General features: G+C 45.8%; 2 protein-coding genes across 11 annotated transcripts; one reads left to right on the forward strand and one right to left on the reverse strand.

The window, feature by feature from the left end:
* Positions 1-936: 936 nt before the first annotated feature.
* On the reverse strand, positions 937-17,925 carry SUGP2 (SURP and G-patch domain containing 2). Of its 5 annotated transcripts, none has more exons than XM_065699551.1 (11): positions 17,834-17,925; positions 17,147-17,298; positions 14,360-16,027; positions 13,411-13,528; positions 12,222-12,730; positions 11,929-12,040; positions 10,633-11,153; positions 9,704-9,768; positions 8,891-9,027; positions 5,546-5,666; positions 937-5,354 (listed from the first exon to the last, which is right to left on the reverse strand). In XM_065699551.1, the coding sequence occupies exons 2-10, from the start codon at positions 17,259-17,261 to the stop codon at positions 5,546-5,548; spliced, it is 3,366 nt and encodes a 1,121-aa protein (XP_065555623.1). In that variant the 5' UTR covers positions 17,262-17,298; positions 17,834-17,925; the 3' UTR covers positions 937-5,354. The 5 variants fall into 5 exon arrangements, with proteins under 5 accessions (XP_065555623.1, XP_065555626.1, XP_065555624.1 ...); XM_065699554.1 differs by lacking the exon at positions 17,834-17,925 and adding an exon at positions 17,648-17,705; XM_065699552.1 differs by lacking the exon at positions 17,834-17,925 and adding an exon at positions 17,648-17,701 and having other exon boundaries at positions 17,147-17,268.
* On the forward strand, positions 17,742-23,988 carry ARMC6 (armadillo repeat containing 6). Of its 6 annotated transcripts, XR_010616808.1 has the most exons (9): positions 17,842-18,195; positions 18,716-18,868; positions 19,303-19,385; positions 19,873-20,443; positions 20,915-21,060; positions 21,417-21,548; positions 22,041-22,178; positions 22,424-22,636; positions 22,730-22,813. XR_010616808.1 is itself a non-coding variant. In XM_065699558.1 (8 exons), exons 2-8 carry the CDS (start codon positions 18,748-18,750, stop codon positions 22,940-22,942), a joined length of 1,404 nt encoding a protein of 467 aa, XP_065555630.1. In that variant the 5' UTR covers positions 17,742-17,821; positions 18,716-18,747; the 3' UTR covers positions 22,943-23,988. The 6 variants fall into 6 exon arrangements, 5 of the variants coding, with proteins under 5 accessions (XP_065555630.1, XP_065555629.1, XP_065555631.1 ...); XM_065699558.1 differs by lacking the exons at positions 17,842-18,195; positions 22,424-22,636 and adding an exon at positions 17,742-17,821 and having other exon boundaries at positions 22,730-23,988; XM_065699557.1 differs by lacking the exons at positions 17,842-18,195; positions 22,424-22,636 and adding an exon at positions 17,753-17,834 and having other exon boundaries at positions 22,730-23,988.
* Positions 23,989-24,500: the final 512 nt, after the last annotated feature.

Here is a 24,500-nt window from a genome sequence, read left to right on the forward strand (position 1 = left end):
CCTCAGCACGCACAGCCCCAAGATGGCGGCGCCCTCCTCAGCCTCAGGAACGACCGTTGGTCACGTGACACCGCCCCTCCCCACTTTAGCCCTTGCCCCATGGCCAGGGCCGGAGCCGCAGCCGGGGCTGGGGACGGAGCAGAGCGGGGCAGCGGGGGGAGATGTGGAATGGGGCAGCGCTGTGCTGGGATCCATAGGGAAGAGGAGCAGGAACGCTGCCCCCGCCACATGGCGAAGCCCATCTCACCTGCTGGCTGCCTGCGTGCTCGACCCCTGCAGCAGGCCGAGCCTGTGGAAGCTGCTGCTTCCAAACACTGGATTTCTCCATGTCCCATCACCCCTAAAGAACCCAGCACCTCAAGGAGTTATGTTCATGAACGACAGAAGTCTACGGATGGGAACTGATGTACAGCCTCTTAAAGACTGGTGTTTAATGACCAGGATCACACAGTAAAACAGTGTGGGTGTTCCTGTGCGCAGCATTTGCAACCACAACTCCCTCTGGCCCCGGTAAATGACCCGCAGGAACGGCTATGGCATCAAATAAAGACATAAGTTAGAGATTCTCTCTCCGTTTTTGTGTGGTGACCATCTCATGAGCTCTCCTTTTAGATGGTTTCTCTAAATTCCCATTTCCCATCCAACAATAGTTCCAGTTTCTGAAAATAAGGCTTGGCAACTGTTCCAAGATAAACCTTTTGTTATCCGTAAATCAAGGAGTCCCTAATGAACCTCTGCCAAAGACGCAGCTGTTTTAGAACTCACATCTGGGTTTGCTGCTTTCTACTGCTTTATTACCTTGTGGTGGGATAACAAAACACAACCTCCCCCTTCAAAGTCTTGGCTAGGAAAGAATCGTCACGGAAATCAGCACAACCTTCAACCGCCAGCAATCCGGCACAAAAAAGCTGAAGAGAACACACCGCGTGCCAGCACTTTCTTAAACAGCAGTAACTTTATTGCCCACAGATAATGCAAACAGATTCCAGCCTTGCTGCAATTCAGCAAGTTTCCTACTTGACAAGGTTCACAGAAAACTGTTTCTTTTTAGAAGTACCCTCTTGTTCTTTGAGCATATTCTCGTTTAAGGTGTTTATTATTGCTCAAATCTACAGTCTGGTTGCGATTGGCCACTCAGTCATGAGATATGCAGGATTAAAGATGATACAGGACTTTCAGGACTTCCTATTTAATTAGAAAATATACCTGCTTGTAGGATAGAAACCATCTCAAATAACATTTGAATTTCTAAGTCCAGACTCGCTTTGGGCATGATACATCAGGATTAACTTCAAAGCAGAATGGGATATCAATAGAAAATATACTGTACATTGACTTAGAGAACAATCATCTCAGCACAGATTAAGTGTTCACACTAAGGATGCTGGAGTTGTCTTCTTCAAAATAATCCCCAAAATAAATAGGAAAATGTCCCTGGTATTACAGCAGGAAAAAAAAAAAAAAAAAAAGCTTTGAAGGCAAAAAAAAAAAAGAGAAAACATCTCAATTAATCCAACACAATTACTCCAAACAGCATATTACTGACTGTAGTTCTACTGTTAGGGCACCTCCCCAGAATGGGGATCTCATTTCTCTCCAGCGAGAGCAAACATCCTTTACTCTAGAACCAGGTCCTCACATATAACCACTTTTTGAAGGAAAAGGAGGAAAAACGAGTAGCCAGGGGTGGAACTTGCCTCTGTAAAGCCTTTCCTAGCTGTCAGGATAAAAGCAAGGGACAAGAGACCTGGCTGGTGTCTTTCCCAAGCGCCCACTCTCACTTTACCTCTCGACAGAAGGCGGCTGGCTGCACAAGTGTTACATTTCAGCTCGGTGCAATTTTCCCCTCATATCCTGTCTAAAAAAGGAATTTGAATTTAAAGGCAACAGTAAACCACACATATGTAAAGAGAAAGCTCTGCTCTTTGAAAGTCAGTCCACCAAGAAAATCCGAGACAACTAATGACTGGGACGTGGGAATAAAGGGTAAAACTCTCACATTCTGACTGGGGCAGGACCATTTGGGTGCTCATGTGGGGAGTAACACTGCCGAGGATAGATTTAATGCCCTAGAAGCCACATGAAAAACCAACTGAGAAATGATTTAGTGGGTATTCTCCACAGAGACATTTAGCAGCACAGAAACAGAGGGACCTTCCTTCCCTCATACACTATAAAATCCTGCTTTACACTAACGTAACACTGCATAATCTCAATTCCACTTGTTAGTGCCAAAGTGATGCATATCTCTTACAAATGGCCAAATTCACAAGCAAAACATTTAAACCAGAAATCGTTTAGTTCTACATTTATTGCAGATATTAAAAGATTAACAATGCTAACATGTTTACTTACACTAGGAAGAAATGTCAGTTATCCAGTAACATAAATATCTAGTTGTTACTAGCTTAGCACTACTGCCAACTCACACGGAACAGAAACTAGCAAATTGCTCTACAAGATTAATGGCAAAAAAACCAACCAAAAGACAGTAGACACACCACTGAAGTTAGTTAAAATGTTCACTGAAGCTTGCAGTCTTCATGGAAGAGAGCCTGGAACTAAAATAACAGAAAAGAAGCTAGTAAACTTGAAACAAGGCAACGCATCTGCATAACAAATGTTTCACATGTACAAGTACTTCAAATTTGCTAATCAGCCTGCAAAAGCAGGTCAAACTAAAAGGGAATTCCTTTGGCAAAAGGAGCATAAGGTCTTGGGAAAACAAGATAAAGTGGCAAGGGTAACCCACTTGAGAGCAACACTGGAATCTCAGCACCAGGACTCTCTGCTGGTATCTTGTCCAAAATTCAAGTTTGGCACAAGAAAGACAGCCCATGTAACAGTCATCCAGGGCAGCAGATTCAGATTTTCCCAGTGTTCACGTTCATTCTCAAGACAGCATTACAGTAAATTGAACTGCCCTCAGAAAGGACAGTACCATTTCCCAGCTTGGGTGAGGTGTTTCACAAATGCACCCCAACCTCTGCCCACCAAACGTGGTTTAACACCAGAGCAGTGCAGAATGCTGACCTGGCCCCGAGAGGTTGAAACCTGCTGCGAACCTCCACTTCGTGCCTTGCTGCAAACAGCAGAACGAGTGTCAAGAATCCTTCCAAAATGGAAATGCGAAAGAAGAGCTGAACTGGAAGGTGGCAGGGAAATAAAACTGGGAATGGCCACACTGGCAGCCTCATCAGTGACACGGAAAGAAAAGCTGAAGCCTTTTGAGTGGGTCTGAGAAATAAATCAGAGGCCAGCACCAGTGGTTCAGGTGCCATTCTAAACCAGACTGTGACTGACAGATCTCCTTTTTGAAAGGCTCAAGTTTTACCATGTATTAGGCACAGGAAAGAGAGGCAGCAAAGAACACCCAAATAGGAACTTAACAGGTAAGCATACATTGCCAAGGACTGTAACTGAGACCTTTCAAGCCTGTGCTCCAAAATGATTGAGGATTTTAAACATCTCCAAGTAAAGCCTATGAGAAATGGCTGGGCTATCAAAAGTCCTTAACCAAGTCTGACAATCAGATAAACTCACTTCTTATATCCTTCATGCTTCAACTTCTTGTAACATAAAGGGTGAAGACACGTGTGATATTCGTGGAAAAACAGAACCACCAATGTATTGTTCTGTACCAGCCAGTGTGGTTTTATTCAGTGATGATGTGCTTCAAGGCAACAAAACCAGAGCGATCTGAAAATTACACTGCAACACAATTGTTTCTTATGGTTTCAAAGACCCACAAAGGAAAAAAAAAACAAACCCAAACTTGCATTCATAAACTAAAACTGGTTGTTACAAGGAAAAGCCTGTTGCTATCGAATGAAGACATCCCCTTTCAACCAACAGGGGTTTTAATGGGGAAAGAGTATGATTCTGTTCCTTAAACAGCAGGCACAGGCAAGCTGGTAACTGAAGAACAGTTTCTTGCATATATGTCAGTGAGTAATGCAAGGTGCTGCCATGGGACAGGGGGGTGCTATTAGTGGTGGACCACAAGCTCTGTGCTCTGCAAGAAGCATGGTGTGGGATGGGAACATCAGCAAGACAAACACCCACTGCTAGTAAGCAAGACATGCATCAGCTCAAGATCAACTCTCTTCAAGAAAACTTCAGCAAAGTAGGTTTTGGTAATATAACGTTCAAGTGAAGAGTTTTGCCTAATGATGGGAATGAATACACTACAAGTGCACTATTAAATTCTCTCAGTAGTCCAGTCACAGATCCCTTATTGATGTGCAAGTCAGATAAAGATGAATGATCAGACCTCAAATCTTTATTTGTGGTAACACTGAAATCTTCCTCATCTTCAGAGCTGCTTCACCAAGCAGTCAGGTAATGTTTTTTTCTGAAGCACAGTAGATTAGTCCAGTCTTCACTTTCAGGAAGTTGTGGAATAGTCCCTTAAAAGTACAAGCTTTTTTTGTCTTATGTCATGGGATTTTTCAGTAACAGAACTTCTGCAGAACAAATGTTTAAAAGAAAACAAATAACTCTCTAAATTGATGGTCTTATAAAACTGATCATCCACTTCCAGATGACTTCTGAATAGCTGACTTCCAGGTGTTTTCTTCAGGATCTTCTGCAGCCACATGAACTGCACCTGCTCATGGCTTAAAATGCTCTGAGAAGGAAAGTAATTAGTCAAGAATTTGCTGGACAAGAGCTGCAAATTCGTGTAAACCCAAAAAATACACTTAAAATATATATTACTTGTTGCTTACAGCAAGACTAAGCAGAGGCTTTCAAGGAACAGTTTTAGCGTTCTCAGGCTCAGATGAACTCTGTTATTCATCCTGCTTTTAAAGTCTAGATTCCTATGTGAAATAAGCACACAGGTAGAGACTCTTCTTAAAACTGGCATGTGGAGGAAAGGAAACTGCTTTATGCAGACTCCAGAAGTAGAAGAGAAGATCAGACCATCAACAAAACGTAGTGTAATAAAATCTGACCTGCCTTGCAAGATCTGAACTTGAGAAGATTCTTGGTTTCAGAAAGGATCAGAGCCAAAGCAGGCCAAATCATATTTTTCATGCTGCTTATTCTGGGTTTTTTTGGTAAGCCATCTCATCACAAAACAGGAATACTTGGCCAAAGAAAGAGGTGAGCAGGCACTTCCGAGAACAAAATCAGTTGTTTCTTCCTCAGAAGATGACATCCAAGTCGTTAGCTTGCACAATTAAACACAAGACTAACTTGAATCTTGGAAAATGTCTTAATACATTAGTATTCAAGTCCACTACTATAGAACAAAGTGTTCTTCATACTGGCATGCTCTGCCGAGGAGCTTTCACAAGCAGCCTTTGCATATCCGTGCACTTTCTAGCGAGCGAGTCTTTATGTCAAACCTAGAAAGTAAGACTGGGGGTAATTCAGCAGTTCAAAGCAGTTCAACGTGGCTCTGGATTCTCAGGAAATGGTAAGAAGCCAGATATGCTCATGGGAATAGTAACATTTTCTTGGTAAAGGAAGACTTAAAAAGCCCTGGTACGTTAATGTTTGCAGGAATTCAGAAAGCAGACGTGTCCATTGCACATACCTATTTACTGGCTCTTTTCTGCCTGTACATTTGTATCATTCTTTGACGGAAAACATCAAATGCATCTTCTTTATTTTCTTCCCCTGCAACACCCAAGCCCTCCCCTGCAGAGGTAGCACCCCTAGGGAGTAAAATGAATAGTTAGAACACTCTGTTTCTGTTACATTTGACAATGTGCAGAAGAGATCTAAACAATAGCTTCCAACATAGACACAATTCAAGTGGAAAGCAATTCTGCTTCACTGGGGGAGAGGGGGAGTGGAGGCTTCGTACCTGGCACATGAGATCAACCATAAAACAATCCCACCTCCCATTGCACATGCAAATACCCACCAGAAGAAAATGCTCCTAGGCTATTAAGGGAGCAGTGAAGATACAGTCATCCAACAGATCAAATTCTTGCATGAACTTTAACCACTTTATTCATGGTATACAAGATCCTCTGTTGAAAAGATGTCAAAAATGGCCTTGTTTCTTACATTTCAAAAATGACAGAAGTCAGAGACTTGAAGGAAACACCATGTAACTGCATAAAAGATGACAATTTTACCAAAGAATCATAATGCTGCTTAAAATGTCTAGCCCCGAAAGCAAGACACACACCCCAGACAAGTCCTGCCCTTCCACAAATGAAATGAGCCATTAATTCCTCTCTTCACCCAAACATGCCAACAGGAGCAGACAGGCCTCAGCAACATCAAACCTACTTTCTACCCTGGAAGTAGGTGACCCACAAGAATACAGAGGTACAAATAATGAAACCCCATCTCTTTCTCCAGGCTGTGTGCATAGAACAGAGACATTACAAAGCCAAGACGAATGAAACCTCTGCCAAAGGAATGATCCTCTGTGCTAGTGTAGCAAAATCTTTAGATAATATTGAAGTAGGAAAACCTTTTTAGATTGCCCCATGTGCTCAGATCAGGTTTGCTGTGCTCTCAGGGTAAAATCTGAGGACTTGAAGTAAAGAAAACTTATTCTTATCCAATTTCTGTCATAATGGATCCACGTCAGCCAAGTAGATTGTGCAATTCTGAGAGAATATTCAGACTCTAAAAAGCAAATTCAACTTTACAGCCCACAGCAGAAAGCTGGGTGCTGTTTTTCTTGTCCCAAATGGGACAGTGTGACTTGGCAGCTGTATCATCAAGTTCACTTACGTTTTCTATTGTGGTTAAAAGTTAAATCACCTAAAAGACCTCCCAAAACATGGCTATTTTTGCTCTTTTGCAGTACAACCTGTTTGAAGCAGACTCTCCTATTACACAATGGCTGCTTCATACTTCCAACCAGAAAGAACAGACAATTTTGGCTGGCTTGGTTTCTATTTACACTACAACTCCCTTTTAGATTACTTCCAAACTAAAAAAACCTCATTAAAGACATGAGATAATCACTCAGAGCAGGGTCTGTCCCATAGTAATGCTCTCCCTTTGAGTGGGGGCTGGTTGGTTGGGGGTTTTTAAACATCTCTTGAACCTTAAACCTGGTGAGACCCACAGCTCAAGACAGGGAACAGCCCTCAAGACTAACTTGAAATTCCATTTAAAATCTCTGGAGGCATCATTTCCATCAGGAGTCACCATGCAGTTCATGGATCTCCTACAGTAACATACATCAAAATCTCCTCAAACCTGCAAATACATCTTGCTGCCACAGCCAAAGACAAGCTTTAAGCTTTCCTAACAAAACAGGGCCTCAAGTTTCTTTGTGTAACAAATGATGTGCCTGAATACACTGGGTTTAGATACCAGTGTTATACAATGATCAGGGCACAATCTATACTGCAACTGGAGTCTCTCCAATTATTAATCCATCCCCTCCTGCTTAGAGAATGAGATCAGGCAGCATGTGCAGTTTCAAACAATTCATCAGTAGAAGAGTAGCTGGTGGTTTTCAAAAGGGAGGAGCAGGTTAACTAAATGAAAGACAAACTAACCAACTGCACTGGATCAAAGCAACTAACAGGAGAAAGCAAGATTTAAACTGCACTGGTTTCAACCTCACTGAGATCGTCCCAGTATACTGTCCAAAGAATGACTTGGATGGGACAGTAGAGAGACATGCACACCAGGGAGATAATCAAAACCAGGGAGTTCTCGCTATGTTACAGAAAAAGTCAACACATTCTTATTAGAGGTACAGGAAGCAGTTCTGCACTGCTCTTTGCAAGTGGCTTTACAAGAGTGACACAGCCAGGGACTCAAGCTGGAAAAACAGTATTTTCACGTATTAAAACTGCAGTTAAAGATGGGCAGAAACATTGAGAATGTGGGGAGCTGACAGACCAGACACAACTGAATCACTCATGACTAACTGTGCAGCCAAACTTGTGCGGGAGATACAGAAACAAAAGTTACTCAGATTTGGTCCCAAGGAGTTTTGAGGTTAACAGCCAAAGTGGTGACTGTGAGAGCTGCAGGGGAAGTACAGTGCTGTCACATTGTCCATCTGCTGCTGGAAAAGGAAATACAGAAAATCTAGTGATGGCCACTGGACCAGAGGGAGCTCTAAGGAAAAAGGAAACAACCGCACTATCCCACCAGTTAAAATGACCAGGAGGGTCCAAGGAACAAAAAGAACACAGAAACCCCTGGAGAAGGAAAACTGTTAAACCACAGATTGCATGTGTGGACGAGAAAGCTTGTTGTACGGGTTGAGAGAGAAACAAACAGTTTCTACCTCCTTAGTCAGTCAGAGAGCTGAAGGAGGTATTACCTGTTCCCCATGCTGGCAGCAGTGGACACTGGATGCAGCAACTTTAAAAGACAAAATGAAGATTCAAAACCAAAAGGATGTTTTAAAGGAAAAAGCACACTTACCTTCTGGCAGATGCACTTACCTCTTTCAGTGTGCACTGGAATGAATCATGTAATTAGAGCGAAAATAAATGTGTTGCCTACACCTAGGAGTACAGTGTATGACATTCCTAAAGCCTATTTATGTGTTGTGTAGCTGGTGTGGCAGCAAGGAGATCCCTAGGATAATACTATGTATTAAAAACCCCAAACCTAAATCCAGCAAACAAAACCCACCTCCTGAAGAACGGGGCACTTCTGTATCTTTAGGGAGTGTCCACACACTGCAGCATTCATGCTGCAGCCTTCAGGGATGTCAAATCAGATGGCATGAAACAGCCACCCTCCATTCAGACCAGGCTTTGCCTGCCTGGCCAGAGACACGTGAAGTCTCCACGTTCAGCTTTGCTGAGGCCAGAGGCCAACATGAGGAAGGAAACCAACAACTGAACTGGCCCACCTAGGTGCTTAGAGAGACCTGGTGACCAGGAGAATCCCAGCCTTTTCCAGAGGTGGCAGATCTCTGCACTGTGTCCCCATTACATACACTTTTACAGGCTCTCTGATTCCTTTTCCTCGTGAACCAAGGCCATGTCCTTCCTGCCAGCCCATCTTCTGAAGCATCTGGAAACCCACATTCCTGTTTGTCAGCTTCTTGTGTGAAAATTCCAAATCTTTTGGTTTCTGTGGAGAGAAAAATAACCCCAGAAAAAACAAAGGGTAGAGGTTTTTTTGTTATACAGGGAGACCATGGATTAAAAATCCCTCAAATCCCCACCTGCTTCCCAAACTGTGTCCAAATTTCTGGATATACAGGAATATCTCCTAAGCAGCACTTCACTGGCCACACAAGAGCAAGTCTACCAAAGAGAAGACACCTGACTTGCCAGTTAAATATATGTATATTTCAGGTTCTCAAACTGTTTAATTACGTTATTAAAATAGCAAAGAATCATGTTTTAAAAGGTAGTTCTGTTATTTAATATCAACTATTGAATGATCTAATGATTGAACCTCCATTACAAATACAGAACATCTCCCCAGTTGTGGGAAATTACAGCCTGTTTTCCAGACAGCAATGCACTGATTCCTTTCTTCCTTTTTAGCTTTTGTATTTTAATAGAAGACAACGATAATGCACATCTTTTCAATAGTGCTGTAATCATTAAATGTTGCCTTTTGACACAGGTAGTTACAAGACAACAGGAGCCATGGCTGCCCTGAGGTTTAGTCCTGGCTTCTAGGATCAGGCTCTTCAGGTTTTAAGCTGACTTTATGGCAATGACACATTTTCAGAGGGGGTCTCTTGTAAAGCCAGTGGGCTCTCAGAGTGCAATAACAAACCAGAAGAGTTCTTTACCTTCTTCTTCTTTGTAACTGGGCAACCACGGGGCCTATCATAAGCAATTCTGACAGGTTCGTGCACTGCAAGTCAAATCAAAGACAAAATTCAGCTGTAAAAACTACTTTCATGCAGAACTCCCCAAGTACATCTCAAGCAGGACTCAACTCAGTTCCTTGGCCTAAAATCAGAACCAACAAGAAAGATCAGAATAAAACCAAGACAAAGAGAAATGGTAAGAACTTTTTCCCCCACCTCCACCACAAATAAGGTAATTAGTACACGCATGTATTTAGTTTTGGACATATTCCGCCAGCAATACACTGATGGATGATACATTATAAAGGACTTTAGGTCTTTCATTTCCCTCAGCTTCTGTAATACTCATAGAAAATTCAGCCTGGACTTAAATGAGGTTATTGTATACAATTTTCATCTCACAAATTATAACCTTCACCAATAAAAATCATTATGCAAAGAAAAGCCATTTGTTAAAGCAGCTGCAGAGCACACAGAATCAGTTTTAAGCTACTTATCTCTCAAGTCTTGGACTATCATGACCCGCCCTTGCTGTGGCCATATGGACATCATTTGACAGGCCAATCCACAGTTGGAACACGTTTAGTCAAACACTCGAAGTCTGTTCAGTACTCTCCTTAAGTCTGTTAAACCTTATGTACACTGACCAAATAAACCCAATAAAACTACTACTGGGAGGTTTTTAAGTAGCAGAGAGTGGATAACATTCACATCTACTTAGGGAATATTTGAGGAATGATGATGTGAACTTCGCTATTGCACTACAATACAAAAACTCACACGGTTTATTCACGTTCTGCTTTGTCAGCTGAATTAATTCTTTTAGCCAGCAGCAGTCAGCAACAAAGTACATAAAAAACAGGAATTCTTTACTGATACCTACAAAATATCCTTTAAGTAACACTCACCTTTTGGTTCTTCTATGAGGCAAATCCTTTTGGATGCCGGAATCATACCCACTTTCAGAGACTTGCTGCTGATTCGTTTGCGAGGAAATGGGGTTCCAGGAGCAGGAGTGGACGCCTGTGTCGACAGATTTGGTACAGCACCATCAGATGATGTGGCTAGCTGCACTTCACCTGTGGACATTTCCTCTCCTGGTTTGGAAATCATCTCTTCAGCTAGGTTTTCCACACTTCTACCTGCTGACATGTCATCCTCTTCTCCCTCCTCTGCTTGCTCCATATCCATTCCTTCCAAAGACTGGGAGATATCGTCCTCAAACTCAGCCTCCTCCTCGTTATCTTCTTCCTCCTCTTCTTCTTCCTCCTCTTCCTCTTCCAAAATATCCAGATTTGTCTCTTCAGGTTTAGCACTCTCCCCACCATCAGCTGCTTCTGACACAGCACTGAAGTTAATGGATGGGCACAACTCATAGACTTTCATTCGGTAAAATTTGAAGGCAGAACTGTTTCGATCCTGTAGAAACCTGAGCAAAAATTAAGTGAAATAACATCAGAAAGTGATTGTCTTTAGCTACCATGAAGTGAGACAACAGAAATAAAGCTCTTAATAATATTTTGTAGATCTGTAGGATTCCCCAACAACAGTAATGGTTCTCCTCAGTTCTCACAGATTGAGTTTGCAGCAGCATATCTCAATGTGTGCTGTAAAGATTTCAGTACAGTTAGCTGCATTATATAGTTCGAGACACTACGACAAGATGCCAGCTTGGGATGACCCAGAAGGCAGACAGCAGACCCCACAGGAGAATTTGGGTCTTCTGAATGTCAGTCATGTGGCCTATGTGGCAATAGGGGTACTGATTCTGAGAGACAGAAGAGACAACAGGGCTCCCTTTTTACTAGTACAGTATGACTACAAGAGAAAACCTGTGCTAATTCACAGCACAGCACTTGGGCTACTGTAATCAGAGCCTTGCTTCAAAAATGAACAAGACTGAAACTACTTTGGCAGAAACTGTTTCAAGATGCAAGCTGATTACCTAGGATATCAAAAATAAAATACATCTATCAGTGCATGTACACATTTGGGAGAAGCAATGTTTCAGGTATTTACCATTACTGTAGGTATTGAGCAGGACAACAGGGAGTATTGCTCAGAATTCCTCTGTTCCCAAACACACTGAATAAAAGCATACATTCAACACACCAGAAAAGGAAGTATCTCCTTAGTAACTGCCTCAGTGCATTCTGATTTTCCTTATGAGCCCATTCCCACAGCTGAACATGTGCCTCACTCACCAAAGGTCTGGGTTGTCCGTGCTGTTATCGATGCTGAACTGCTCAATCTCTGGTCCTACCTGAGCAACAAACTTGGCGAGTTTCTCAGCAGTTTCCATTGTTTTAGCATCCACTGCAAGAAACAGAAAGCTGGTTATGTACAGTTTCATCCAAAACCTGCACTACTGGAAGCTCAGTACAGTTGAGAACTACTTTAGCAAAATAAGTGATTTTGGTTATTTCCAGAACATTCAAAGCAAATATTTTTCTCATATAACTTACAGTTGAAAATCTAATCTTGCAGCTTAACATACCATCAGGAAACTGAGAGGGCAACGGCGGGAGGAGGTCAGGTGGTGCTGAGAAACCCTCAGAATCTGCCCTTTCTTCTTCTGCCAGAGACACCTCTGAACCAGCAGCACACTGTGAGGGTGAGGTGGCATCCAGGGAAGAGCTCTTCTCACCCAGGCTGGGTTCTGAGGCAGAAGGCTTTGTCTGGACTGAACCTTGAAGATGCTTGTCCTGGTGCTTCAGCACCGTCCCAGCTGAAAGCACAGTCTGTGTCCCTGTGGATGCTCTCTTCCCCTTCCTTCCTCGAGCTGCGCGCTGTGTGCTGATCCCAAGCCTTTTCCTTTTAAACAGCCTTCTCTTAATACTCGCCACCTTCCTGGCATAGAGCATGGCCCGCACAGCTTCTGCTGCAGAGCCTTCCAGTGTTCTGCCCTCCACACCCACTTCTGTGCCAGGTGACATCCGCCTTTGCATCTCTGCTAACTTGAGTCTGTAATACTTGTATTCCAGACTATCTTCATCAGACAAGAACCTAAATAACATCACATCAACAAAATGAAAGCCTGAGCTGAAAGCACAACTGAGCTCAGATTCTCAGAGCAGAACGTCTGCAGCAATTGATCCTTTTTTCCAGGGGTGTACACAAGTTGCTAGACTAACATTAGCCTCAGAATAACACCCAACTCCACTTGTACAGCAGCGAGTAAAGCATGCCAAGGAAGTAAATGATGGAGGGGTTTGACATAAATCATTTGGCTAGTAATTAAGCAGCTATGCTGTAATTCACACATTAAGAGATACTGTCAGATTAAAAGATCATCACACTTGGAAGTGTCTCAGCTTTCAGCTTTCCTTTTCCAGCATTATTTAGAACATAAGATCAGTAAGTCTGTCACCTCACTGTGTGTTTATACCAACTACATTTGCTTCCTATTCTCATCTTGTGCATGCAAATTGCTTTTAACGCCCTGCGTTTGGATTGAGGTGCAGCCATTACTGACAGATCAAAAACATCATGAGCTACAAGACAAAACAGAAGCAACAGGACATTTTCCAGGGGTATCAGGAGATGTAATGAGCTCAGAAAGTCTGATTAAATATACAATAGGCTTTGATCTTACACCCATCCAATGAATATTAGATTTAATTAAATCTATTCCACAGATCTTTGCCAGCAAGCAGCATTACAACACACTGTTCAAACACACCTACCAATACTCAGGGCAGCTCTTCTGAGCAGTCCTCTCTTTGGCAGACAAGGTTCCTGACATCATGCTGGTCACCAGCTCTTCAATTGTCTGTACAACCTTCCGATCGGCTCGCTGTGGGACTGTGGGGAGAGAGAAAAGCAGTCACTGCATTCTGCTCATCCACAGCACATCAGTGTGCCATCTTTTTTATTCTTTGGCACACTGACATTTGTGATTTTTCAACATTAATACAGAAAAAGGCTGCACTTAATATATAAGTGAAGGAAACCTCAAACTTTCTCTTTTCTCAACTCAACTTAGATTCTAGAACAGTTTATTCTGAGCAGTGGCTGTGGTTTAAGAAACTCACCCTTGGCCATCCTGGGCAAGTGAAGCCATCTTTTGAAAGGCAATTACCGATTGCACCAAAGGGAATTTGTGCAAAATAAGTATATGTGAACACAATTGGGAATGGAGGAGCTCCAAATCATTCACTGTCAGTGCTGCAAGACCTCCCTGAGAAAGCAGATGAGGTTCAATTAGGAAAAAACAGATGAGTGTAGCAGTGAGTAAGAATGCTTTAGAAGACGAACTAGCTGGTCTAATAGAGTAGAGGAGATCTATTCCTATAGATGGTAATATAGAAACAACTTCCAAGACATCTGCATCTGCTAAAAGCACTGATAGTAACACCTGCAGCTCTGCTTAGGTGCAAATACTCCCCCTAATGCAGGCAGTTGCATCTGCAGGCATGGCCTCCCTCCACGGCTGGCACTGGGGGGCAGCTGAAGAGGTCCAGGGCACTAGGTGGAAATCCTACATTTCAATATAAGCACGTGCCAAGATTCACATGGAATTCCCAGAACGGGGAAATCCTGACCTAATGAAACCATTAAAATGACAATAAAATGCTAGTGACAAATAAAGACATTACATCCTGCCAAGTATCTTACAACAGTTTACCCCGTTACCTTTCGGATCAGAAGAGGGTTTTATAAGCGGTTCTGTGGACTCCTGCTCAGTTTTTTTCATCTGAATGGGATATCCACTCTTTTCCAACCAAGCCTTCAAGTTTTCAATGTACTCCCTTCCAAACAATGTTGAATCATCAAAGTTTGGGAACAACGTTGGTGCTGGAGCCATTTCCTGGAGCCCTACAGCCTCAAGTATTTTCTCTTGCCTGAAAACAGATGCTAAGGCAAAGGTCTGCCCCAGAAGTGCTAAAGACTTACGACAGAGAGAGACAGTGGTCTCAAAAGCACTTGCCATTTCTCTGGGATTCCCAAACCCACTTGTCTTGATGCTCAGCTCATAGGCATTGCAGGCCATCAGCAGCGGAGTGACACCTTTCAGGAGGCGGTCCTGGAGCCTCATTATGTATTTATCAAAAGGCTTGATTATCTCAAAGAAGCAATTCTTTGTTTTCACAGCACCTTTGTCCAACAGCATGTTTAAAAACTCATTGTCCACTTTGGGAGTTTTGAGAGCAGCATGTTGTAAACTCTTGATAGTAAAGAAACAATAATCTCTGTGTTCTGGCTTCAAGGAGCACTTAAAGGAGGCAAGCATTTTTGCACAGGTTTCTGTCTCCAGCTCAAAGAGAGCTCCGAAGAGCCGGGAAAACTCTGCATCAGTTTTTATCGCATGAAACCCAGCCCACTTGATAATTTCTATTCCAAATGTTGAAAAAATGTCTGATTTGTCCACAAGGTCAAAATTGAGATTTCTGAAAACATGTGCAGGCTTTGGGAGCCTGAGTATAGGTCTCTGGGTTGTTATAGCTGGCCTCTTAGGTTGCGGAGGCAACTTTTGACTGGGGTGCTGGATGGGCACTAGCCTCTGGCTGGGTCGCTCAGCAGCTTCAGGCTCAGGCTGCTCAGCTAGTGTCTGATCGAGGCCTGGCTCCAGCTTTTTAGTGTTCCACTTCTTGTGGGGAGCTTTGATCTCTCCTTTGAATACTTTAGTTTTAACACCACTCCTTGCAATACGCTTTCCTCGGAGAGCTCTTCCCCTGCCACTGTTACCCCTGCGAATCGGGGGTCGGAACTCGCCGTCAGATTGAATTCCAAAGTCTACATCGTACTCCTGATTTTCCATATTGCCATATTCATCTTCCATGAGTCCTGGTGATCTAAAATCACCTAAAATATCTGAAGAACTAAAATCAGTTTCATGTGGTCCACTGGATTCCCAAGAGTCAGGAGGGCAGTAGTCCTGGTCATGAGAAGCCAGGCCCACATACTCCAGGTCATGGGAAGCTGGGTGCCCATATTCCTGGTCATGGGAAGCCGGGTGCCTGTACTCCTGGTCACGAGATGGTTGGCGCCCAAACTCCCGCTTGCGCGCAGCTGGACGCCGGTATTCCCTATTGTGTGAAGCTGGGTGGCCAAATTCCCGGTCACGGGATGCCGGGTGGCCAAATTCCCGGTCACGGGATGCTGGGCGACCGAACTGTTCATGGTAGTAGTTGTCTTTCCTTACAAGAGGATTGGGAGTCCTATAGGAAGGTCCTGGATAGTCATCCCTGGGGTCTTCACTCCAGTCATCGTGTGGATGGTGCTGAGCGTTGTCGTGAGCGTATCTTCCATTATCATGAAAGCTGTTGTCGTATCTTGGTCTTGGGACTGGCCTCGAGCGAGCTGTAACGACAAAAGCACAGAGACACCAATCCCCTGCAGGTAGTGTCAAAAAAACCCCGATAAACACATTTAGACACTTAGAAGAGTCAATGGATCAAAGCTCCTGAAGAGCAGTAACACATCTAACATCAGAATATTCCCATTTGCTTCTTTATGTACATGGAATAACTGAAATAAGCAAAAACTCACACATTAAACAACACCGAAACACACAGTCAAAACAGTTATTAAAACTTCTATGTTCACTCAAACACCAGCTCTGCTTTACAGTTTGGTTATGTGGTTTAGTTACATGGTTTATACCCCATTTTCCACTTACTCATAACTTCCTCAGCCTTGGAAAATGCTCACGTTGTGCTCAAAAGGCTTCCACTCTGATTTTACAGATGTAAGACTATCAAAGCCTGCACTTTTTGTTTCCACACTCAATTCTGGAACTTCACCAGATCAGATCTACTACAAACCCACAGACACTTATCCAACATACCATTAAAGTCAGATGCACCAGAATTTCCTGTAAAGCATCCAAGCTTCCCTATTCCCAGGAGTTAAAGTCAGAAATCAAACCTGGACAAATTATTTAAAATAAATTATTTCTTTGGAGCTTATACAACTTTAAGAGATTAAAACTCTTAATTTTCTATGATTGTAAAAGGTGGGGGCTTTTTAGACATTTTAGGTTTCGAATTTAGAAAATTAAAGAATCTGCAGATGATGTTTTGTGTGTGTTCAGATTAATGTCCTGCTTTTAGCTTCTGCTCCAACACTAACATTAAATAAATGGTCCAAAGGCTTCCAATGCACTCCTGCATTTATTTAACTTGTCAGACATCAACAGAATTCCACCCTGCAGAGATGTCTCTGGAGACCTCCTGAAATTGGACCAACTCTCCGACGGAGCCTGAACAGAATTCCTTTGTTTGAAATTCGGTTTTACTGCCTGGAATTTGCATTCCATATCGAAATAGTGTCAGTCATAGCAAGCCATTAGCCTCTTAAATGAAAATGGATGTGGAAAACCACCAGCACAAGTCCGCATTTCAGGCAAATACACATAAATGGAAGGCAAGAAATGTAACCCAGTGTGATCCAGGGCCCGTCACGCCCGCGTTTCATTACCTTTAAAACGATGGATTGTATCTTCTATGGCATCACCCCGGTCCATGCGGTACCTTTTAACTTTGTCCTGCACTACAGCATCAAACGTCTCCCGTGTGATCCGCCGAGAGGCCATTTTTATCCTGTGGCAAAGCAGCAGCACAATGCCGCCCCTGGCCGGGGCACCGCCGATGGGGAAGGTCCTGCCTCTGCCTCCCCGTTACCCCGGATCCCCCCCGCTCACTGGGCTCAGCCGTGGTGGATTCCCGTCAGCACGGCTTGGGGGGGGGAGGAAGCAGGCACCTCCTCGTCCCCGGTCCCCGGTCCCCGGTCCCCGTGCGGGGCGGCGCAGCCTGAGGTGAACCGCAGCGTGAGGAGGAGCCGCTGTGCTTGGCGCCTTCCCACCCCTCACAGGGCGACCCTAGCAGCCTCCTGCCCACCCCCCCACGCTGCCACAGGCACGGCCCCGCCCCGCCAGGCCCCGCCCCGCCCCGCCCCACCGGGAGCAGGCCCTGCCCTCACCGAGGCGGCGCCCCCCCGCGCCGGGCCCGCCGCCGCCGCCGCCTCCCGGGGATCTCCCAGCAGCCCCCGCGGGATCCCGCTTGCCCGCCCCTTCCCTCCGCTGCGCCTGCGCTGTGCGCCGCCGCCTTCTCCCGTCAAGGCGGGCGGTTCCGCGGCAGCGCTGCCTCGGAGCGGGTCGGTACTAACGGTGAGGGCGGCGCGCGGGCCGCGCCGCGCGGGGAGCAGCGGGACGGGAGCGCCCACGGCCTGCCGGTGCTCTGGCAAGGCCGCGCTGCCCGGCCGCTTCAGGGGGCTCCCGCATACTGCGCATGCGTGGGTGGTGGCTGCCCGTGTGTGCGGCTTGCATGCGGAGGGCGCATGCGCACTGGGGCAGCGCGGGGTCGTTTTTCTCACGGCGGGTGTTGTCCCGGGTGAGGTTTAGCACTGGCGCATGCGCGCTGGGCTCGGCTCGGCTGTCGCCTGCGTACGGTGGCCGGTTGGGGCTGGGGCTCTGAGCGCGGCGGGAGGAGCCCGTGAAGGAGCGGCGCAGCGGACCGCGGGGGACCGAGGTGGGTCAGGAGGGGAACTGAGGCCTCTGGCGGTCCTCTGGTACCTGCGCCCTCTTCTTGTGCCTGCGCCGGGGCAGGCCTCGCTGAAACACTGAGGGACGGGATCCACCCGGCCAGGCCGGGCCTGCGGAGGGGATGGGGATGAACCGGACCCTGCTGTGGGAGCGGGGAGAGAAGGGCCGAGGGGCTCCAGGCTGTGGGAGGCCTCGAGGATGAAGAGTCTCGGGGCTGTATGCGCCCTGCAGCGGGAGAGGTGCAGGGAGCCGTGTCACGGGAACTCCCACCCGCAGCAGGGCAGCAGCAGCTTCCCCACCCAAATCCAGGGCCTCTGAAATTCCTCCTTATCTCTTTGCTGTGTGTTTCTGCCCATGAAAAAGAAAAACAGTCATCGCTTTGCCCATAGATTTTTGGATTTGAGTTCTATGCTTTTGTCTTGAAAAAGAGCAAGTCACTTCCTTTGTTTCTGATTAACACTAAAAGGTTTTGTGCCAAAACTAGTTGTGGGCTATCTTACTGACAGGACAAGGAGGTGGTTCATCCTGTTCGAGTAAAATGGGGTCAAAACAGATCACACAAGAAACATTTGATGATGCAGTGCAAGAAAACATCACAGAGTTTGAGATGGACCCTGAAGAGGCTGTGAGAGAAGCTGTGCAGCAGTTTGAGTCCCAAGGTATTGTAAATTCATCTGCTTTTGCAGTTTGGGTTATTACAGACTGAGGTTTTCCATATCTTAAACTTTAAGAGAACCTGCATGCAAAAATCCATTGATCTGTCCTCCGGTATTGAAAAGAGCCTTTGTGAAGTGGAACATTGGCACAGTTAATACTAACCTACTTTCATGGAGTCAGCTAAGACTGAAAAACTGCTCTGAGTGAAACTGTGGTTTGGTCCATGGTTGTTTTTTTAATTTCCCAGTTAACACTTCGCTATTAGAGTTGATGCTTCGTGCCAGGATGTTATTTGACTATTATAGTTAGACAGAACGTTAGCATCATTGCAGCATCTCCGTGCCTTGATCCACACTTTACAATCTGTGGCTGCCTTGACAAATTTTACCCAAGCTGATGTCCCTAAGATGATTCTGGGTTTTGTTTTTCCTTTCAGGTGTTGACCTAAGCAATATTGTGAAAGCTGTGCGGCCGCCGGCCTCTGAAAATGGGCAGAAACAAAAGCATGAGATTTTGCTGGTAAGAGCCCATATTCATGTTGATTTCTAAGGATCAGGGTTATATGAATTTAAGTAATAGATAAGAATAATGAGACAAACCTTGTGCTTCTGCCTCTGTCTCATTTCTCTGTGAGCTCTTCAATAAGCAGTTCCTCCCATCTGTTGTGCAGGCTACGAATAATGCAAAAGGTCATAAAATCATGGAATGGTTTGGGTTGGAAGGGACCCTTACCAGCAAGAATATAAAAACAATGGTGCACACCATTGATAGTTCACTGGTCAGACTGTCCACTGTGATGGCAGAAGTACAGAGATGCTGCTGTTCCTCCAAGGGCTCTCTGTGTGACGACAACATGCTGCTCTTTAAGACAGCCATTTCTTAAACATGACAAAGTAATTTTAAGTCTAGACAATGATTATAAATGAACAAATGTGACTGACTCTAAAGAACTGCTCTCATTCCTTCCCAGTCCAGGTCCAAAATTAACTCCTGTTCTCTTCTTTAGACTTTAGATGCCCTTGGGAAAGCTGTTGATGACTCTGACCTTGCTGAGGTGGCCGAGCAGCTTGTGGTCTTCACTGCTCAGTGCAAAGAGCAGCTGGCGTTCCGCTGCCTGGCTGGGCAGAATGGTGCCTATCCTGTGGTGTTCTCTGCCTGCCAGGTGGCTTCAGGAGACAGAAATCTAATGCTGAAAGCCTTTTATACTTTGTCTGCCCTCTTGGATGGACAGCCAGACCTGCTTGACACTGCTGGCCAGGATCTGTTGCTCCAAACTCTGCAGGAATACAGGGAGGATGCGGACATGGTGCTGGCTGGGATCCGGTGCGTTCGCCACGCCTGTCTGAAGCACGAGCAGAACCGTCAGGACTTTGTGAAAGGTGGGATTCTGCCTCTCCTGACCGGAGCCATAGTCCAGCACAGACACAGCGCTGATGTCGTCCGCACGGCCTCCTCGGCCCTCAGGATCATGACGTTTGATGATGACATCCGCGTGCCCTTTGGCCATGCTCATGATCATGCTAAAATGATTGTGTTGGAAAACGATGGGCTAAGAGTCCTCATTGAAGCTGCAAAAGGTAAAATTCACCCCATGTTGATCCTTGTTTTGAATCATCTGGATTTTCTTATCTCAGAGCAGTGCTTTGGCATAACTTGGAGCTCCCAAGAGATGATTCAGATATTTGCCACTCGAACGATGTTTCATTCTTTTGATGAAATATGCCCTGAGAGAAAAATGAGTGTTCCAGAGGCACTAAGGTGGCAGTTAATGGAGCTATTTGTCAGTCTGTCTACGAGGTATTTTACAGCCCAGTGTAGGTTTACAGGCACATTATCCCTGCTAAGGTGCTGCATTCTGGCCAAGAAAAGATACTCTTATACTCTAGATGCAGAGTGATCAGGATGTCATCTGTGCTGGTTCAATATAGAAGGTGAAATACACTTTTTCCTGCTTCTTTTTTTAACTGTAATAAGCAAAGTGAAACACCTTGATCCTGCAGCACCCTTTCTCACTCACAGTTACTCCGTTCATGGTCTCTCCCCTACAGCCTTCACAGATAACTCCAGTGTTCTCAGTGAGCTGTGTGCCACCCTCTCTCGCCTCTCTGTCAGGAATGAATTCTGTCAAGAAATTGTAGATCTTGGAGGCTTAAATTTTATGGTATCTCTCCTGGCTGACTGCATCGACCATCCAGTGAGTGATATAAAGTGTACTTGGGAGTGGAAGTAATGCAGCAGGGCATGCTTTCCAGTTTAGAGTTCTGGCTAGACTGCATTTTTTAGGTGTGGTTAGGGTTGAAACCCAGCCATTGATCCCAACTTACAGCCTTACAGGATTGTGGAATAGTTTGGGTTGGAAGGGAACTTAAAGATCATCTAGTTCCATTATTACTCTGACTAGCAAGAAAGTGTGACTGAGAGTGGTGTTACTCTTTGTAGCTGGGAATTACAACTGTGTGAATTCAGTTGCTGGGGATGCTCTGGTTGGCTGTCAGAAGGCTCCAGAACTCTCTCTGCAGCTTTCTAACCCATTTGTGTGACTGGAAACAGGACGTGGTGAAGCAGGTGCTCAGCGCCATCCGAGCAGTTGCAGGGAACGACGATGTGAAAGATGCCATCGTGAGCGCTGGGGCGACAGACCTCATTGTCCTCGCCATAAGCCATCACCTCACCAACCCTCAGGTACACATGGATGTGGTTGAAGTCCCACCAGGGTTGGGAATGGAGGTGGAGTTTGGGCTTTGTAGTGGAACAGGGTAACTTGTCCTGTAGAGGGGAGCAAGCCACAGCATTGCTCTGACTTGTGATAAACAGCTTGTATTGAGGGCACCTGGTTTCATGTGTTAAATGTCTGTAACTAAGCAATGTGTGAAAACTTTAACATCCAGTTGTTGTTGAGTGGGTTAAGGGCATGCTTTGGCAGGTATTTGGGTAAATATAAAGGTATGTCCACTTCACTACATGAGGGTTTTTTTTTCTTGTTCTTGAATCAGATGGATACCGGATACAGTGTTTTATACCAAACGTCAAACTTGGTTTACGTGCCAGAGGAGCAGCATGTTTCAGTGGAAAAATACATTTTAAAAGAATTGCCAGACAAGGAAACAAGCTCCAAATGCTTTCTTTTCCTTAAAGCACCATTTCCAGGCAGTGTTTCTTCCCTCTGTGTTGCAGATCTGTGAGCAGGGTTGTGCAGCCTTGTGCATGTTGGCTCTGCGCAAGCCCGAGAACTGTTCCATCATCATGGAGGGTGGCGGGGCGCTGGCGGCCCTTCAGGCCATGAAAGCACACCCCCGAGAGGTGGCTGTACAGGTACATGCCTCAGAGCACTTGGGTGTTGGTTCAGGATTGGTGTTGGGTCTGTTCACGGCTTCCTTGGGGTTTTATTCTTTACTTGACAAATACCAAAAGGTTCTGAGTGTGATGAGAAGCAGCATCTAAATGCTGGGCTTCCCGTATCTGTCACCCTGATCTGATAAGAGCAAAATGGGGTTTGGGTTTCAAATCCACCTGAATTCACATTCAAGAAATTGTGGAATGCCACCCTTCTCTTGCAGGCATCACTCTTACTCCTGGGAGGAGGAGGAGGAGGATGGGTTCTTTAAAGGCCAGGCTGGACAGAGCTTTGAGCAACCCGGCCTAGTGGAAGGTGTCCCTGCCTGTGGCAAAGGGTTGGAACTGCATGAGCTTTAAGGTCTTTTCCAACCCAAAGCATTCCATGATTCTATTCTATGAAGTTAGACTCTGGCTTTATGTGTGCCTGCACCCAGGTATATATATATATATATATTTCCTTACAAAAGGAAAGGATGATATTTCCTTACAAAAACTGTTGCTAATATCAGCGTTTTCCTTCTCCTCAGAAACAGGCTTGCATGCTGATCCGCAACCTGGTCTCCCGGAGCCGGGACTTTTCTCAGCCCATCTTAGAGATGGGAGCTGAGAACCTCATAACAGAAGCTCGTGCAACACACAGGGACTGCGATGACGTGGCCAAAGCAGCGCTAAGGGATCTGGGCTGCAAAGTGGAGCTCCGTGAGCTGTGGACCGGTCAGAAGGGAGGCCTGGCTCAGTGAATCCTCGCTCCGCTGAGGAGAGATGCTTCAAGATGTCTACGTACATGAAGCCTATGGGGGGGAAACAAAATGGCATGGATTAATTTGCAGTTACACAACTGGAATATCTGAAGCAAATGCCTGGCTTGTGAGGCTGCAGTGATCTTTTTATTGGGAGCTACAGCTGAAATGGCTTCACGCATTCACAGGCTGCAAAGCAACTCTGTGTAGTAACCATTCCCTGAATCACGTCATGCCTGAAGATGACCTGCTCTCCCTTATGTATGTCCTTTGGGGCCAGAATGGGGCCATTCTCACATGCTCTGATCTGTACAGAGAGAGCAAAAGCAGCTCTTGACCAATAGGAGTTTGGTGTGTACTGTGGTAGCCGGTGCTGGTTTTTCCTCTGCTCTCTGTCGGTTGAGGCTGGCAGCTTGATCTGGGATAATGACATGGATGAGGAGGACTCCAATCATTTGTGAATGTGTTCTGTCCTGTTGTACTGTTGTACTATTATTTTACTGCTGACCGTACTGCATTGCTGCTTTGGTTTGGATTTTTCAGCCAACGTAACGTTTCAAACGAAAGCAAAGGATTTTGAATGGTGTGGCGCAAAGCAACGTACTTTGTGAAGGTACCATTTGCAACCAGGAGGAAAGTTCATGGTTTCTGTCAGTAAGATGAGCACATTGGGGATTGGTGGTGGGGGCACTGGTTTCAAAATAGGGGCAACATGGTACCAAGCAGCAGGAAGCCAGTGCTGGGGAACCTGGTCTTTGGCTCCCTCTTAGCAGGGCAGCACTTCCCTCAATACAGGAGTGTTGAAACAGTAGTGAAGAGCCTACTTCTGCTGCAGGCTTGGGGGCAAAAAAGGGGCTGAAACATTCAGAGAGGCTCTGAAAGCTCAGCTAAAGGCATGTATGCCCCTATTTCTGGCTGTGGTGTTACCAGTCCTGCTTTGCTGCTGAACCTTCCTCCTGCACTGCTCCTGCTGTACCCAAGCAGATGTTTTCTAATGTGAGATTCTCTGTAGAAATGTTGACCATATAAAACATAAAACCGTACAAGGGTGATTGGTTCTTTGTTGGAGGTTTCTTGAGGTGGGAAAAGAAAGGTGCTGAGTTTGGAAGTTGGGCCTCCTGCAGCCCTTACCTGCCAGCAGATTGCAAAGGTCGTGGTGGTCTCCAAAGCCTTCGAGCTCCGCCCGTGTTTGGTTGTGGGGAGGCTGCCTGGGGCTCCTCGCTCCGCCTACGGGGGGTCTGTGCCCTGCCCTCAGCTCCCGGCCGAGGTCCTCCAGTGAAGGGGCCCTGCTCCTTCGGGGCAGAGCACGCAGGAATCGCTGAAGAGACCCGGAGGTGCCCTGCGGAGTGGGTGGGGGAAGAGCACTCGCTCGGTGGCTCTGGTGCAGCCGAGCTCTCGGGTGAGTGGCAGCACCACGGCCGCACGCACAGACCCAAACGCGACCTTCCCCACGGCGGCAGGAACGCTCGGACCCTCCCTCACCGTGAACACGCGTTGGTGCTGCCCCCCCCGCACCTGCGGGGGCTGAATCCCGGCCGGGGCAGGGGCCGGGCGGCTG

This window comes from Lathamus discolor, chromosome 21 (assembly GCF_037157495.1).
Source record: "Lathamus discolor isolate bLatDis1 chromosome 21, bLatDis1.hap1, whole genome shotgun sequence".
In the NCBI taxonomy this organism is placed as follows: Eukaryota; Metazoa; Chordata; class Aves; order Psittaciformes; family Psittacidae; genus Lathamus; species Lathamus discolor.